At 38.0% G+C, this 18,412-nt stretch overlaps 2 protein-coding genes across 3 annotated transcripts in view; both read left to right on the top strand.

The window, feature by feature from the left end:
- RAB3B (RAB3B, member RAS oncogene family) overlaps positions 1-14,200 on the top strand; it is a 59,673-nt gene extending 45,473 nt beyond the window's left edge. For both annotated transcript variants that reach the window (XM_087960266.1, XM_026665856.2), the window contains exons 3-5: positions 3,228-3,346; positions 10,368-10,492; positions 13,105-14,200. In XM_087960266.1, the coding sequence (XP_087816392.1) occupies positions 3,228-3,346; positions 10,368-10,492; positions 13,105-13,292 (432 nt within the window). In that variant the 3' untranslated portion in view covers positions 13,293-14,200. The remainder of the gene's footprint in view (positions 1-3,227; positions 3,347-10,367; positions 10,493-13,104) is intronic.
- A 2,806-nt stretch (positions 14,201-17,006) lies between these two features.
- The window catches only part of NRDC (nardilysin convertase), a 28,796-nt gene continuing 27,390 nt past the window's right edge, over positions 17,007-18,412 (top strand). The window contains exon 1 of the mRNA XM_026665847.2: positions 17,007-17,474. Within this exon, the coding sequence (XP_026521632.1) occupies positions 17,092-17,474 (383 nt within the window). The 5' untranslated portion in view covers positions 17,007-17,091. The remainder of the gene's footprint in view (positions 17,475-18,412) is intronic.

Raw genomic sequence — 18,412 nt, 5'->3', positions numbered from 1 at the left:
AAAGAAAAATACCTTCATCATTCCCAAATAGACAGATTAATACATTCTGTCTGAAAAGTGGGCTTGCCACAACAATTTCTTGCTGTCAAACACTAAGATGGATATCAATCTGAAACAAGATGTAAAGGGATGCTTTGCTTATCATGCTACTTGTTTTGCATGGTGTTCAGACTGTATTTATTGTTACAGAGTGGCATTTGTGGAGCATCAGAAACAACACATATCTAGAGACTCTGTTCCACAGATTGTCCAGGGGTTTTGCAAGAATAAAAATGCACACAGCTTCTATTTGAACCCGTATATGTTTAGTGAAGGTTTCAGGCTGCTTAATAGGATAAATATTGTACATATTTCCCCAGAGATAAAAGAATGCTCTCTTCGCCAATTCCTCAAGGCCTTCTGCATCTACCTTTTTGCTGGCCACAGTAAAGGAATGAGAAACATTTTTAAATGTCCCTTCTAGTTTCTATTGCACTTTGTCCCTATTAGCTTTGTCTGATAAAGCAGTAGACCCTACCTGGAAAAAAAAAAAGGAATAAGAGTCTACATCGATATCTTTAAGATTAGACTATTGCAGTACGTTATCAGAACTTGCAATTGATCGAAAATATAGTTGCACAGGTGGGTAGATGCTAGTGATGGAAGAGAAGATTTGTAGCTCAGGATTGGCATTGTGGGGTCCTTGGTGCTCTCTGAGTTTGGTTGTTTTCTTATAGGCATTTTATTACCAAATTAGATAACATCATCAGTGCAATGGGTAGATGTTCCCTGAAGTCCCTTTCATTTCTCTCGCACTGAAATAACTTCACTTGTTGTCTTCTGAGTCCAATTTAAGTGTTTTTAAAAAGCAAGTATATTGAATTTGGTAAATTATAATCTGATTTCTTTGCAAGGTATATGAATTCAGTCCTTCTGATTTGTAAACCATCAGTTGTTGTACCAAACTTGTGTGAACATAGCCAATGGTGTCTTTCATCAAATCAGGATTTTTTAAAAAATAGAAAGGCACGACTTACCATAATGTGTGAATCCAGCTAATGGACTTTATAGCCAAATGCACACGTAAGGATTTCACTATAATTAAAGTAAAAGGGAAAGTCATTTCCTGCATAGTTGAATTATAGCTTGTACCAGTAGATTTTCTTCCTTTGAAGCCCTTTTGCAAGTTAGTGAATTTCATGCTAAAGGTGTTTGAGCAATAAGAACCTTTCAGAATGTTACATCTTCCTGGAGTAGATAGGCACAAGAGAAGACTTTCTCATTAATCACGTCTGAGACGGAGACATTTCTTAAAATTTGAGATTGAGAAGCAGCAGACTGCCATATGACTGAAGATTGGTCACATCAGGGGTGGAAAAGCTACCGTAATGCCAAGTGTGCGCCTTAAAGATAAGGCTGTTGCTTTCCCTGCTGCTGTTTAATACTTTCACTGGCTGCTGAAAGCTTTGCAAATAGAATATTTTTAAAAAGCAATGGTTGTTTTTATGAACACTTTGAATGTCTGTAGTGGGAACAAATTAGAGTAGCTGTAAGCCGCCGTAGGTGGAGACCCATGTTAGCTTACGGTAGCATAACATTTTAGTGCGGAAGCCCCCTTTCTGCCTAACACATTTTAGTACAAGGAATCTGCTTCAAGAGCTACGGTTCATTTCATCAGATGCCCAGCAAGGCACAGTCGACAAATGGAACAAATTTTGCCCATAAGGATTAATGGACACAAGCTTGATAACAGGATTTAAGATGAGAACAAGGAATTTACTGGACCATTTCAAAACCCAAGAGACACTGTGACAACTCTCAGAATGGTCATTTTGGGGAAAAAATTGTAAATTTTAACAGCACCAATGAGCAAAAGATTGCTGAACTCAAATACAGGTAATCCTCAACTTACAACAGTTCATTCAGTGAGTATTTGAAGTTACAACGGCACTGAAAAAAGTGACTTATGACTGTCTTTCACCCTTATGATCGTTGCAGACCCCATGATCAAAATTTAGGCACTTGGCAACTGACCTATATGTATGATGGTTGAAGTGTCCCAGAGTCATGTGATCGTCTTTTATTATCTTCTGATATGTAGAGTCAATAGGGAAGCCAGATTCACTTAACAACCAAGTTGCTAACTTAACAACTGCAGTGATTCACGTAGCAACTGTGGCAAGAAAGATCATAAAATGGGGCAAAACTCACTTAAATGTCTTGCTAAGGAACGTAAATTTTGGGTTTAATTGCGGTCCAAAGTTCAAAGGGTACCTGTATGTCAAAAGGATTCAGACTATTTCAAAATGTTTTAGCAAACACAATGGGTTTTTAACTTGTTATAATTTGTTTCAAACAAGCCACTCTTTGCATCTGATGAAGTAAGCAGCATCTGGCAAAAGTTTCGCTTTTTAATAACATTTGCTAGAGGGAAAAGTGTGACTAGACCAATAGTGGGATTCAATTTTTTTTACCTGTGGGTGTGGCTTGGTGGGCATTTAAAATCTCCAGTCAGAGGTGGCATTTGCCGGTTCTCCAAATTGCTCAAAATTTCCGCTACCAGTTTTCCAGAACTGGTCAGAACCTGCTGAATACCACTAGACTCCTTCTGATTGTAAGGTGCATGGAAAGCCTGGACTAGAAAATAAAGCAACCTGGACTACAACTTTGTAATAAACTCCCCTCCCCACCTTTATGAAACCTTGTAGTCAGAGATCATGGGTTCATGAGAATTATAGCCTTAAACACCTGGACGGCACCAATTCTGCTGAACTACAATTTCAAGAAAGCAGTTTGGGAATTAATGGAAATTGTGGTCCTGCAACATGGTCCCCAGCAATAAACTGTGGAAAACTGGTACCTTCCCCAGGGCTATATATCATAGGAAGGTATCCTCAGAAGGCCCATTTAATGGCTGGATTTACTTACAAGCTTTTAATTGTATGGTTATGATATTTACTCATTTAGAAAAAGTGGTGTGACTGTAGTTCAAAGTGAGACCAGAATTATATTTCTCTAAATAGAAATTAGTAGAATGTTACAAAGGTAATATGTAATGCAATCATTATTTGCCTAATTCATGAATTCCCAGCAGGAATAACATTTAACTCCATGATTTACGAAAAACAGTTTCCTTACTGGATAACATGAATCTAGTGTTTTGGCAGAAGAAAAACAGAACACACGAAATGATAAGCCCAGGGAAAACTCATAAAGCTCATACTATTTCTATTAATTATTTTACTTAGGATACAGCTGGACAAGAAAGGTACAGGACCATCACGACTGCTTATTACAGAGGAGCAATGGGATTCATCCTGATGTATGATGTTACTTGTGAAGAGTCCTTCAATGCTATACAAGACTGGTAGGGACAGTTCAATGTTATGTCTTTTAAAACAAAAACAGTTTTGGATAAAGGTAACCATGTATGAGATCAGCTTACACCAAATTTTGTAAGACAGGAGAGGAAATCCAGCTGTTTAACAAATGTTTTAATCTAATTTATGCCCTTTTATTTAATTATTGTCTTTGATTCTGTCAAATGTGTACATTAATAATTTCAGATTTCTAGTCCAATTCTGTCTGCCACAGAATACAATGGGACTTGATTGCAGCAGATAAATATGCGTAGGACAGTTGAATGTCCTCAAAGATGCTTCATTAATGCACATCAGTTTTTTCTTTTCTTTTCCTGGAACGATTTTGCAGTCCAAATATTCTACTAATGGCATTCACTGTCAACTCAAGTTCATTTCTCAATGTCAATGAATAACATCAGACCTGCCTAATGTTTATTTATGAGATTTCAGAGCCACTCTAATTATACAGACAGCATCTGTATTACCAGAAGCTATACACCATTTTACCATCTGTATGACAGTATGTTGTCCAACCTTCAAACACTGTCACATTTCTTTGAATATAATTCTCATTCAAAACATTTGGCAGTAGTCCAATATTCTTGACTACATTTTAGTTTTAGATGGAAAAGTGTGTCTTCCCATTAGTAAAAAATCCTGACATGAATGAACTCCTCATTTCCGAATCTCTAAGATGTATTCAGATGTCAAGTCTTGGTGACAAAACATGCTTTTTGGTCTTGACATCTTAAGCTACCAAGTAGGGCCACCTTAAAATCTCTACATAAGTAAAATCAGCACTCAAATCCAATAATAAGACAGTTATTCTGCACAGATTGACCTTAATTAAATGGTTGTCAGAATAGACATGGATAGCATCAAAATATCCACTTCCAGGAAGTGATCCTTTCTGTTCTGTATTAGCTGTATTAGCATTCTTGTAATACTTAATTCTGATTGGTTAAAACGCACCGCGCTCGGATTGGCTGAGTAAGCCGCAGTGATTGGCCCGTTGCGAGTCACCCGCGATTGGATAAACCGATCGCGGGAGATTCAAAACGATGTCATTGGCCGCGGCGCCAAAAGCAAGTTCTATATAAGCCCCCACCAATCCGAGCCGGGCGAGCCGATGTAAGCACACAATAAAAAGAGCTTGAAAATCACTGTTCTTGCGTCTCTCCTTTGGGACCGATCTACCGATATAACACTTTCCCTCTAGCCTGTCTCCTCAGGATGATCTCGGTAGTAACATCAGTTGAATCCCACCACTGGGTACCATGTAGGATCCAAAGCATTCTGTAAATAAATGCTAGAGACTGGCTTTTACCACTTTCCCATTTTAGAATTGAAAACAAATGTTTTAAAAATTAGAATCATGCAGGGGCTATGAAGAATATGTTTAGTCCTATTGGTGTCAGCAGGGTGAAGAAACCAACCACAATAAAATGAGTGGAATAAAGTATTGTTGTTCTCAACCACATCCATATTTTGAAATGTATCATGAATACTGTGAAATACTCTTTATCATAGATAACAGCATATGGATGTTTCAGATTTACATATATCTAGGTTTTATTCACTTAGATCTCAACTTATTTACATATTAATCACATTTATATGGCTGCCCATCTCAGAAGTGAGTGAAATAACTTACAGCTATTTCTACACACACACACAAACTTCATGTCATGGACCAGAAAGGCTTGGGTAGAAGTTGAGTGCAATATTGCATCATTCATTAGAGACAAAATCCTCTTAAAATCAATAGGGCTGACTAATGTTAAGTGAAACAATTACCTACTAATGTCCTCCAAGCTGGTGACGGTCATTTCTTAGTGGTGTTTTAGTTTGCATTTCTTCGTGACTAAGTTATTGCATTTGATGGCTTAGACAAGGCTCTTTTCCAAAGAATTACCATAATATAATTATGAATAGTTCTGCATAAAATTATACAAAATGCTCTCAAATCCATGGCATTCTGTGAGGAGGACATGAAAATCTATCAGTCTGCTAAGTCACTTCTAGCACCCCAAAATCCTAATTTGGTTAGGTTTGTTTGCCTTCAGTTCACATATAAAATTTCCAGGATAAGGTTCCTGCATAATTATTTTTAAACAAGAAGTCCTTCTCTCTCCTTGACAGCAGAGGATGTAAAAGGCAATAGGGGAATCCTAGGGAAATGGTAATAGGGAATGTTCATTTGTTGTCGTCCTGGTCTTCAGACAGCTATCAGTGTAGTAGGAGCTTTGTCAGAGACAATGACAACCCTTGTATCTGTGACGATACAACACTTCCTAGGCAGCTGAAAGCCCTTTTTGCTCTTTAAATCACACATCCCTGTGATAATTATTTCACACATCAAGGAGTGGTTTTAATTTATGTTTTTTTCATAAAATGAGAAATATATTACTTCTTTTAACAAACTTGCACTGCGCCAGTTTGGATCATGTGCCTAACTGCTCTCTGTAATGGGGTCAGATTGAGTCAAACATTCCCCATCAGTGAGTTTAACAGCATGGTTCTAGGTCAGCAAAACAGCATGCAATATTACTGGAAGGATCTGTCAGCTTAAACTGCATAATTAAATTCACACATTTTAGGGCAATATGGGTGACTGCATTTTCATTATGCAAGAACTGGGGAAATCACTGTGTATTAAGAGAGCAATTCTCCAAGAGCTCTTTCTTATGGCCATGTTACTGTGCTTTTCCCACTCTTGAGACAGGAGAAACAAATATCGTTATAAGATACACTGTCTTTACTGTACTGCAGCGGCCAGACTACATTTCTTATACAATTTAATGGGGGATAATTTCAAGGCAGCAACTGTTGGATTCCTTAGCTTCTTTCCTCCTATCCCCACCATCATGTCCCAGAGGGAAAACCAACCACAAATTGTTGGCCTGAATGTGTGTTGAATATGGTTGGGAGCTCAACCTTTAATTTGCATTGTTTATTTTTTTAGCCTTATTTTTATTACTTCCTATATGCTTCTTCTGAGAGGCATTTTGATCCTTGTCAAAGGGTGATAATCATATGAAATGATTTCACAGATGGTACCATCTCGAGGTTGTCTGAATTCCAACCTGAGAATCACTCCATCACCCCTTACCGAAAGTCTGCCTTAGTGTTTGGAATAACTGGTTTGAATGAAATGACAGAAGAAATGAAACCAGAGGGGTCTTGGTGCTTTCGTGCATCTGGATCTTTCATTTCTTTCTTCTTCTCTATGAATTGTTTATGACCATGCAAAGAAACGTTCTCTATCTCATCCCTCCCTTCCACCTTTGAGTCTCTGTGTTACATATTTTTCACGCTTTATAATATGCACAGCACATACACATATCACATACACATGTCAAATACCAGTATTGCTGGTAGACAGCTCTATCAATCCTCTGAGAGTTTGTTATTTTGGTGCAAAGAAAAACAGGAGAGGTATTTACCGTCTCTTGTTGACCAAAGTCAAAGCAGCCATGAAGGTACTCTGCTGAACGACTAAATGACAGTGGAATTTCCACAACAGGCTGTTCGGGCCAACAGCAGTGGGTTATTGCTGGGTCACCCCCCAGGCTCATTTCTGAGGCACCCTAGATTGTCTTGGATAGGGAGCGGAAAAGAAATACCACTTCCAAACTAGAATTATTAAAAAATGTTTCAAGGCTGCCTCAGGGCTGTGGCTGAGGGTTGTTGTAATCTGAGTCCCAAAGTCCCACCAATACTATCTTTTTACCGTTTTGGTTGCCAACACAATTGATGGATCAGTTTCATCTCACATAAATGAAAGAAACACTGAAACTGTAATGAAAGTCTCAAAATGGGCTAAAGATAGTTAAACACATACAGACAAAAACAAACCCCGCTTACTCAAACAGGAATGAAATATAATATTCTAGGTTGGTGGCCCCCAACCTTTTGGCCACCAAGGATTGGTTCAGGGAAAACAATTTTTCCACAGAAAGGGTGGGGTATGGTTTTGCGCTCTTTCTAGATTCTGCACATGTGCAGATGAAGCTTTGCTCCTTGTGAGGCCGGTTCCTAACTGGCCACCGACTGGTACTGGTCTGTAGCCCAGGGATTGGGGACCCCTGTTCTAGGTTATGCTGCAACTCCTTGCCTGTCCTGTGCATTAAACAGAAGGTGGCTCTGTCCTGAGTGTTAAGACAAGTTAAACCCAATGGAATCAGTGGCATCTAAACAAATCATGACTAACTTAAATCCCACTGATTTTATTACATTGTCCCTAAGCATTATTAAATCTTCATTGAACTCATTGGCCTGTTTACACTAACATCAGTGGGAATGTAATATTCAGGAGCTGAACGCAAGATAAAAAAAATAACCTAATTTTAAAACCTGTAAAGCGAGAAAGTGTCAAGGGCTAAAATGTATTCAATGTTAATAGAACAGGCACTTCACAAGTTGCATCACTCTGTGAAAAGTTCAAGGTGTACAGTCAGCTCCGAAGAAGTGCTGAACACCTCACTTCATACCGAAACTAGAAAATGGAAAGGAATTAGAGAAAAGGCCACATTTGTTGCCCAATTTAATATATCTCAATCCTCAGAGGAAAAAAACCTGGAGATGCAAAGGAGGTAACTATGGCTTACAGGTTATTTGTTGTAATTTCCTTTGTTTGATTGATCAATGCCATAGTCCTGTGTACACATAATAGACCAATATAAATATTGTATGGCAAACAGGCAGAATGCCACTAAGATACTGAAAAGAAGGTATTTGTGCAGAGTAAAGAAGGCAACAATTGTAGAGATATGCAGGAACCATTACCTAGGCAGAAGCATTTTTTTAAAATCACAATGAGATAATATCCAGAGCCAGCTCAGGTAGATTCCTCCCTAATTCAACGAAGTATAATGAAATACAATGGAGGAGACAAGTAGAAGAAACTGCTGCTTTTAGAATGACTATTGTATTGAATATAACCATTGAAAAAGGAAAGTGACTTGTGACAAAAATGTACACTAGCAGTTTAAAATTAAAAAATGCACATTAACAGTGTTTCCATGTCACTGCCATTTTTGCCTCCCCAACTATATAAAATGAATTGATACAAATTAATCTGGGATGCACCCAGATGAAAGATTTCATCTCCCCTTTAGAAAAAAAGGCGTGACTATTTTAATCGGGATAAAAGAAGCAATTCATTGTCCCCCATTTTGAAGAGTAATGAAGCCAAAGGCCAAAAATGTTTTCCCATGAAATGATTGGCCCTATGGAATGTAGTGTGTGGTATGATATAGCTAAGTACTGGTAAATAGTGCACAGGAGTGGAGAACAATGTGCCAGTGAGCTGAACAAATTGGAAAAAGGTTCTGTGGTTTTTTTTCAGAATTTCTTAAAGCCAACAAGAAGAAATTTATTATATTCTGCAAACATATAAAATTGAGGCATTTGCAGCATCATGTTCTATTTTTTAAATTGCCCCATAATTTTTGCACTGATTGAAATAAAATCTAATATGAGACCATAATTAGGAATGTTGAATCATGAAATGGCTGCCACAGTACATCTTAGTATATATTATAATGCATAATATTTCTCTCTTAGTATGGAAAGAGCCTTCGTTAATATTTAGCTTTAACATTACTTTAACTATATATCTGCTGTAGTATGACTAAAACATGCAACTGAAAACAGCTGTGAAAAAATCCAAACCTAAATGTGTTATGGAATTGTTTGCAATTTTCAATGAATCCTTCAGAAGTAAACATCACCAAGTTTCATATTTATTCTCAGGTAAGTTTGTGTAGGATTGCAAGTGGGAGAATTCACCATCAACATTAGCTACAATATTAATTAAATTTAGAGCTGTTGAAAAGTGAAGCTTTAAGAGTATACTTTCTTTAACAATGGGTGCTGAAATATTCCATTGGCTCTTCCTAGATTGGTTATCACAATTCCAATATTTATTTAAACCAGGCCCTATCAGCAAGGCTAGTGATGAATATTCAATGGATATGCTGATTAAAAATGCATACATTGACTGGCTGACACTGCTTTTATATGAAAGCATGGATTGACCACTGATAACCAAAAAATTGTAGGAATGAATGATAATTCTATCTTTTTATCATGCATGTGATAATGAATAAATGAATTATCAATGTGATCATTTTAAATCAGAAAGCAAACTCCACCAGCAGTCTCAAAGACTCAGATTTTTGACAATATAAATAGGAGGGAGATATAAGGAAATATTCCATTAACTTGGGTCTGTTTAATGAGGTAGAAATTGTCCATGGTAAGAGTGCTGGCAAGCGAAATAAAATAAAAATAAAAAGCAATAAGGCATACAAAAAAAAAAACATATTTTTTAAGTCTTCTGGCTCTTTAGGCCCCACTGACCGGTAGTATATTAGAATTACAGGGCAATATGGCTTACTTGAATTAATCCATATTTTTAATCTTCTGGCTCCCCCTGCTGGATTTAAAAGGGGTTGTTTTTGTGTTTTTGCTTTTGTGATAATGCCTTCTAAAGCATTGTTTCATTTACCCTTTCAAGTTCACAATAATTATTTTCTAAGTGTGGAAAAGAGAAGGAGTACTGAAGCAAAACATCTTTTAAATCTACTTTTCCCCCTTTGTTTTAATAAATGCATTATGAATATGCATTGTTCATTCCGTATGAATGGCAATTCCATATGATGGCATATTTCATCAATATTTGAGTCAAGATTGTCAACGGAAAGCTTGCAGGTCTGCTAGCTGGAGCTGCACGAGAACAACCTGCATCAACTTGCAGAATAGCTTGGAAATAGAGCTCTTCCAATGAACATAGCTTAAGAAATAGTGTTCTAAGCTAATTTTATAGCCAAATACTAAGGTGTTGGCTCACATATAAAGTAATGGGAATTTCTAGAGCTAAATACTTTGCAATAATACTAACAACATCATCTTGGTAACAACACTGGTTCTTTTCAAGCTGTTGCTGTTGTTTTGAGGTTGATGGCTTTTTGTAGCTATGATTCCCAGCAAATCATATTGTTGTCTTTTTTTTTTTTACAGGGCCACTCAAATAAAGACATATTCCTGGGATAATGCACAAGTTATTCTGGTTGGGAATAAGTGTGATGTGGAGGATGAAAGAATTATTCCTATTGAAAAAGGAAAACATTTGGCTGATCAGTTGGGTACATGATCAACCTTATCTTTTTTTTTCTCCTCCTCCCCCTTTCTTTCCCCATAATCTATAGACACATCTCATCTTTACCAGATATATTATTTATTTTTTATTACCAGAAGACAAATCAGTGTTGAAAGAATCTCAAAGCCTTATATCTGTCATTGTGTCTTACGGTTTTTATTCCTCTAAACATGAAATTTGAGTTAGCAATGTTTTCCAGTTCCAATATTTGACTCAAGTAAGGCATATAGGAATCCCTTCCCCATTATTTTATTTCACTACCTGACTTGTGTTTTCCCTTTTAGCTCAAGCTTTGTGACTACCCTTTCATATTTCTTTCCTTTCCAGTATACCTATTAATGAATTGATCCATTTCATGTGCCATTATGACTTTACCAGCCTTCTGCTTATGCTTCTATTATGTCTGACATCTCAGTTTGTGTCAGGGTTCAAGTCTTAATTGTTACTCTAAAAACTCTTCTCCTTTCTCTCTCATTATATAACCCCTTGTTCAATCCCACTGTATATTCTGATGTTTAAATTGTATGCAACTAGATTTTAGTATCTGCAGGGATTTTTGTTGTTTATTCTAGTCATGTCTCCAGAATCTTAGTCTGATACTTATCACTATCTTTCTGTTGCTTTGTAGCAGATAATTACAGTGTCACTCAAATAGGTAATCACTGAAAGCTGACTTGAAATGGAAGTCACATAAAAATAAATTCTGGGTTTACACACCCCACTAAACATAAGATTACTTAAATACATTTTATTTAATTTTTCATTAAATTTATATGGTGCCCATTTGATTTAATTCAATAAACACAGTTGGATTTGCACAATAGCCTAACACTGATTTAACAAGGATAATTTCTAAAACTAAGAACTGAAGGAATACATGAAATATGAGGATAGTTGTATCGAAGAAACTGAATGCGCTGTAGAAGGCAAAAACCAAGGAAGATTAAAGGAAAATCAGAATTAAAAATATACATGTCAGCTTTGGCTGAATATCTCTGTCAAGATTCAAATCACAAAACAGGCCTGAGGAATGTCAGCATCCTGGCAACTATAACAGCTGTTTCTCCAGCATTCTTAGGGAAGTAATAGAAATGGTAAATATTAACATTGAAACAAGGAAGAAAGTATCAGCAGTATAACTATATGACAATTGATGACTGGTTGTGGACATTCCACCCTACATGTAGGATCTATAGGCCTGAGATGTTGCCAAACTGTTCAGATCTTTGAAGAACATAGCAGCACAGCTAGAAAAAAGTTGGTTACATATTCATTGTCTCACCAGACATATGCTAGAAATCATTTCACTGATAAAGGTGGCTGTGAAATCCTACAATACGTGATTAAATGTTATAGTTTTACAAAATGTGTAAATTCAAAGATAGCTCTCAGGTCACCATTTCAAACATCACAAAGAATAGATCAGTAGATTTTCAACAAAAGCAATTGCCATTGTTTAATATTTTAGTGAAGATCTAGGAGTCTGTAATTAAGTCACGGATTTAAACTTATCAGTAACAATCCCTTTCTCAGGAAAGAAACAGTGTGCATTGTGCTTTGGTCCCATTACCATAGCTGCTACTGAAATGCAAAGTGGGAAATAACCACAAGAGCCTTCAGATGCAAAGGTGTATCTGACAAATCAATTGTGCTGTGTGAGAAAGATCCCAAACCCATAAATCTCCCACATCATCACAATTTCCCAGAAGTATGAAGAAGTAAAATTTTTTTAAATTATTCAGCTTCCTAAAAAAATGGATTAAATACATCTTGATGTGATTGGATACGCCCAAGCGTGCTTTTTCAAAAGACAACTAGACTTTCTTTGTTTTTCCTTGAAGACATTTTGCTTCTCATCCAAGAAGCTTCTTCAGTTCTGAAGAAGCTTCTTGATAAGAATGAAGAAGATTCTTGGATGGCAGGCAAAATGTCTTCAAGGAAAAACAAAGAAAGCCTAGTTGCCTTTTCAAAAAGTACATTTAGGCCTTTCCAAATCACATCAAGATGTATTTAATCCATTTTTTAAAATTTTGTTCCTCGTCCAAGAAGCTTCTTCAGTTCTGAAGAAGCTTCTGAGATGAGAAGTCAAGAAGCTTCTCGGATGTGAAGCAAAACGTCTTCAAGGAAAGATAAAGAAAGTCCAACTGCCTTTTGAAAAAGCACCTTTGGAACAACCATGACCTGGATGATTAAGAATCTCCATAGATTTGGAAAGGTGTTTCTTATGTTATTAGCAAAACTTCAAACTCAAAACCACTTATTAGTTTTACTAGTGTGAGGATCTTCAGAATACATCCTTACATTGCACACAGATACCTTAATGGACTACTGAGCTTATTGTGAAAATCTGCCAAGTAGGCAGAATCTGGAATACACGCCCTCAGTTGGACCATTCACTGATTAAATGGTTTCAGAAATTTTCTTTTATATGCTGTGAGACAATGACAAACCATCTTACCTCCTTTGAACTTGAGGTGGTTATTCTTGTAAGAAACCAGCTACTTATGAACTGAGCAGAAAATGTAACGCTAAAGTAGCATGAAGTGTAATCTTGGGATAAGCTGAGAATTTATTTGTTTACTTTGTTCCAAAAACTAGGTTTTGATTACTTTGAAGCCAGTGCCAAGGAGAACATCAACGTGAGACAGGTCTTTGAGAGACTTGTGGACATCATTTGTGAGAAGATGTCAGAGAGCATGGAATCGGAAGCTTCAAAGGCTACAGCTGGGAAAAATGTGCGGCTCACATATCAGCCACCCCCGCTGCAGCAGAAGTGCTCCTGTTAGTGCCTCAAAAATCAGTAGGAATTTTTCCCCTGACACAGGAATGTTTTCTCCTCACTTAACTGTCTTTAGAAAGGGACGTGTCTATGCTGGTGGAACTACTGTAAGTACATTTGTTCAGTGTCCATAAAAATCCTGTAACATATTCTGCACCATGAAGTGGCTGTTAGTGCTAGCATTTCATTGAGAATTTATCTTAAGATTTAATATTTTATAGTGTTATCCCATTCTGAATTATGCTTGGTGTTTCTAATAATTTTATTAAAAATTGAGCCAGATAACATGAATTCAAAATACTTCTGGATCTGTTCATTAGAAGTCACTGCTAAGATTGATGGTTAAATAAATAGCATTTATCTGTAATTAAGATATACTTTGGCTGCATGTTGATAAAAGAGAGATGCAAGTAACAGAATTATTAGCATGTGCAGTAATAATTTTAAGATGCTGAATTGCTCCATTTCTTTCATTTTATTTTTGGCAGTTTTTTTCAACCCTATCCCACCATTCAGTCCCCAAATACTTCTGATTATTTGATCATCAGTCTCACTGAAGCCAGTGGTAATTATTATGAGATGTAAGGAGTCTTGCTATAAATAATGTTGCAATGTTCTCTTCACTATTATCAGAAGAAATCCAACTGTGTTTAATGATGCTTATTCTGGTAACTTAAATAAGATTAGACATAAATTTGCATAAACATATACAATATTCATTTCATTTCAGCCATTGTATAGACAGTAGTAAAAAAAATCAGTAACTGTGATTTTTTTTCTCTATTTGGTATTATTACAAAAAGTTTTATTTTCTTGTATATTTATGATATATTACAAGATACTGAGTTAAAGTGCTTGTAGTGTATTTGTTGTTCTTGGTAAGTTTTTGACAAAATAAAACGTTATTTGGTAACTACAGGTTATTTTATTAATCTACCGGTATATACTATGTTAGGCTGTGAATTCTACAGAGGGCTACCATGCTTACACCAAGGGAGAACTTATTTTTAAAGTATCACCTATGAAAGAGAAACTTGCTAGATCAGTCTCACTCCCTGAGGTAAAGAATTTGATTTGTTATAAATACTGCCCTTTATTGATCCAAAAATGATACTGAAAATTGGGAAAAGTGACAAGGTTTGACTTTCTGATATGAAAGTGTCTCTCAATGTAGGTGAGAACCAGGCAGGGAAAACATGCATTGTATAATTTCTAGCATTTGTTGCAGCTCCTTCACCAGTAGCAACGATTTTCCTATGTAACAAACATCGTGTTTTATGTCTCTTTGCACTGTTTTGCAGGGGTTTTTTTTAGGTTTTTTTCTACTTATCAAATCAAGTCCATTATCTTTTGAGTTATGCTGGTGATGCAGACAGATAAAACCTCAAGCCCCTTTGTGGAATTTCCCCCCAAACACGTGTATTTCTTAATTCATTATTAACAAAAATCTGGGGTTTTCAAATACAGAAGAAAAATACACTGCTTGAAGCAACTTACTATATTATGGTCAAGAAAAACCTTACTATGAAGCCTAATATAATAAATATAAAATATTATATTTAATACATTTCAAGTTTACTTTTTGCCTCCCCACCCAGCAGTCCAGGTTGAAAGCACAATACGGATAAAATGAAATACAATAAATATCAGCATGAAGGTTTTATAACACAACCAGGTCAGTTGAAAATAAATTTCCATGAAATTAAAGCAACAATTCTATTAACAGTATCCTAGAAGTAAACTCCTGAATCAGACAAAACCTCTGATAACTTCATGGGCATTTCCGTGCAGTTTCCTTCACAACAGTAGGAAAAAGCTCCTCACAAGTATTCTTCTGGGATACTTTTTTATTTCCTGGTGTAACCTATAGAGTGGGTGGTCTCCCAACTAAGATCTGCTATGGTTACAAATGTAAAGACTACTCAGGAGTAAATCTCATTCAGTTCTAAGTATAGTAGGCATAAAACGGAGCATAGGCCAAGCTGGGGAATAAAACGATTTATCTCCTTCTTTATATATTAGAAGAGTCTACATTAGATTGCAGTCAAGTCCGAACACACCAAGTATCAAGAATACTCTTCTTCACAGAACAACGAATTTAAATGATGGAGAAAGTTAAACAGTGTTTAAATCACCGCTACAGTTTTACAATAGGATGGCTGTAACTGATTGCAGATGGCTTAGGTTTACTTAAATATACAGTATTTTTTTCATAGGTATGGGTTGCAATAGGTTTTAGTAAAGGTGGAGAATGTCACATCTTTTAAAGTAATTATATTATTAAGACCAATTGAGCATTCTGTGCAGATTATTTTAAGTATGATGATCTGCAAGGGGTGAGGGGAGCAGGGTCCTCAGGTAGTCCTTGACTTGTGATCAAAATTTCTGTTGCTAAGTGAGATATTAAAGTAAATTTTGCCCCATTTTATAACCTTCTTTGCCACAGTTGAGTGAATTATGCAGGTGTGAAGTTAGTAACACAGCTGTTAAGTGAATCTGGCTTCCTTATTGACGTTGCTTGTCAGAAGCCACAAAAGGTGATCCCATGACCCTGGGACATTGCGATTGTCATAAATGTGGGTCAGTTGCCAAGCACCTGAGTTTTAATCACATGATCATGGGGATGCTGTAACAGTGGCATGAAAAAACGCTCATAAGTCACCTTTTTCAGTGCTGTTTTAATTTCAGCCACTAAACAAACTGTTGTAAGTCAAGGACTACCTATACTGCAATTAATTGTGTGTACTGTTATGAAATTTATCTACACCAATCTTGTATGAAAAATTAAGAGGGCTTTTATCCACTCCCCACTGCCACTTCTTTTTCTGCAACTTTACACTATGTGAGAGGCAACATCCGGTGCTCAGTTGTGGGTGGGATCAGAGACGCACTTCTTGGCTATCTCAAACTGGGGCTCCTTCCGTCTCTGCCCCTTCCACTACATCTCCCACTTTTGTCTACAAATACGTTAACTTCTACAGGTAGTCCTTGACTTACGACCACAACTGAGCCCAGCATTTCTGTTGCTAAGTGAAACATCGGTTAAGTGAATTTTGCCCCCTTTTACAACCTTTCTTGCCATGGTTGAGTAGCAACTGCACCGCAGTTGTTAAATTCGTAACGCTGCAGATGGTCGCAAAAAGGGACACTGCAACTGTCATGAGTATGTGTCAGTTGCCAAGGGCCTGAATTTTGATGTGACCATGGGTCATAAATGTGAACAATGGTCATAAGTCACTTTTTTCAGTGCAACTGTAACTTGAACGGTCACTAAATGAACTGTTATAAGTCGAAGGCTACCTGTACTATACCCAATACAAGAACCCAGTATAAGAAATCTAGGAAAAATTTCCTTTCTTAGAGATTTAGAGATCTCCCAAATGTGCATGGCCACCAGCCTCAACCAATGAGTGCGGAACGCGGAGAGTCGCTGTCCGACAAACTCAAAATACATCTAAAGTGTTGATCCGTTTTTCCTTACACCCAATTCTACTGCCCCGAACAAGAACTCCCGTGTCTTGGTCGAACGTCAGGACGGACGTCACACACTCGCACAGAAAAGCAACATTCGGTTCTGAGCCGCTCGGCCGCAGCCTCCAGAAAGCTTGCAGCGCTGGGCTCCGCTCCCGCCTCCTCCGCCTCTGTGTCTCTATCAGAGAAGCGATTTGCCGAGGATTTGTTGGCGGGGATCACGTGGGCAAGAACCTGGGGCTCTGATTGGATAATAGCCGGTGTGTTCAGACCTTAGCACCGGCCTGTGATCTTGCAGGCTGGAACGGCCCGGCCGGGTTTTGGGCCCGCGGCGGATGCGGAAGGTGTTAACCGCTGTATCGCGGGGTTGCTCGGGAGTAAGTCCGCTGCGAATAGATCGAGCCTTCCACGGTCGGGATCGTGCCGGCCTGAGAGACCATCTAGCCGGGCTCCGAAAGATCTTCGCCTTCAGGCCCATCGTGCGTCGCTGCTCCGCGGTTATCTTGACAGCCATGCCGGGTAGAACCAAGGCCTCGTCTACCTGCGGCCCTGAGCAGTCCGTGGACTCGGAGGGCAGCCGTGGGGCCAAGACCGGCGCTGTCCAGGAAGAAGCCGGTGCGGAGAACGGAGGCGCCGCCGCCGCCGCCGCCTGCGAGCCTAGCCCCAACTTGGGCGATCCCGAGATCGTCAAGTCCCCCAGTGATCCCAAACAGTACAGGTACTACGAGATGCTGCAGCTGCTGGCTGCCAAACACGGACGGGGTGGGGCGGGTGGTTGGGTCGGATTGATTTTATTTGGAGAGATCTAGAAGGTGAGAGAGGCTGATGCTCTCTGCTGAAGGCCACCCTCACCATTTCATTGCCGTAAAACAAATGTGTGTGTGTGTGTGTGTGTGTGTGGGCAGCACAGTAGTTTCAACACTAGACAAGAAAGGGAGAGTGACAACAAATTATTCAGGGTTGGTCTTTTAGTTACTTGCAGGTTGTAGTATTTAGATCCTTTGTTCAGAGGCAGGTTTGCGGAGGATGGCTCATGTTTTGCTTGTGAGCAATCTCTGAGGACAGGTAGTCCTCGACTTACCACCACCATTAAGCCCAAAACTTCTGTTCTGTCTAAGTGAGACATTTGTTAAGTGAGTTTGCCCCATTTTACGACTTTTTTTGCCACCGTTGTTAAGTGAATCGCAGCAGCTGTTAAGTTAGTAATACGGTTGTTAAGTGAATCTGGCTTCCCGTTGACCTTGCTTGCCAAAACGTCGCAAAAGCAGATCACATGACCCCGGGACCCTTCAAATGTCATAAATATGAGTAAGTTGCCAAGAGTCTGAAGTCTGATCACTTGACCACGCAACATCTCCGTAAATTTGAAAGATTGTCATAAGTCTCTTTTTTCAGTGCTGTTGTAATTTTGAACAGTCACTAAACAAACTATCTGATCTGCCTTGTGTTTGAAACAAGATGCTAGATAGGACTAATGTTATTCCTATCCAATCCAGTATGTGGATTCTTGAATTATTACCACTCAAGATAATTTACCAACAATGGATTTGGATTTGTCCACAGAAGTTCAGAGCCATATTTGGGCAGGAAACACACTGCTTTAGTCATTAAGTTATAGAACAATTCTGCATCTCTAATCTGAGATGAAAATGATAT

Source organism: Notechis scutatus, chromosome 3, assembly GCF_049901735.1.
Source record: "Notechis scutatus isolate UNSWTSFEM ecotype Mainland chromosome 3, rNotScu1.2, whole genome shotgun sequence".
NCBI classification, from domain to species: Eukaryota; Metazoa; Chordata; class Lepidosauria; order Squamata; family Elapidae; genus Notechis; species Notechis scutatus.
Note: the sequence above shows the minus strand (reverse complement) of the source record. Positions and strands in the feature narration are given on the sequence as shown.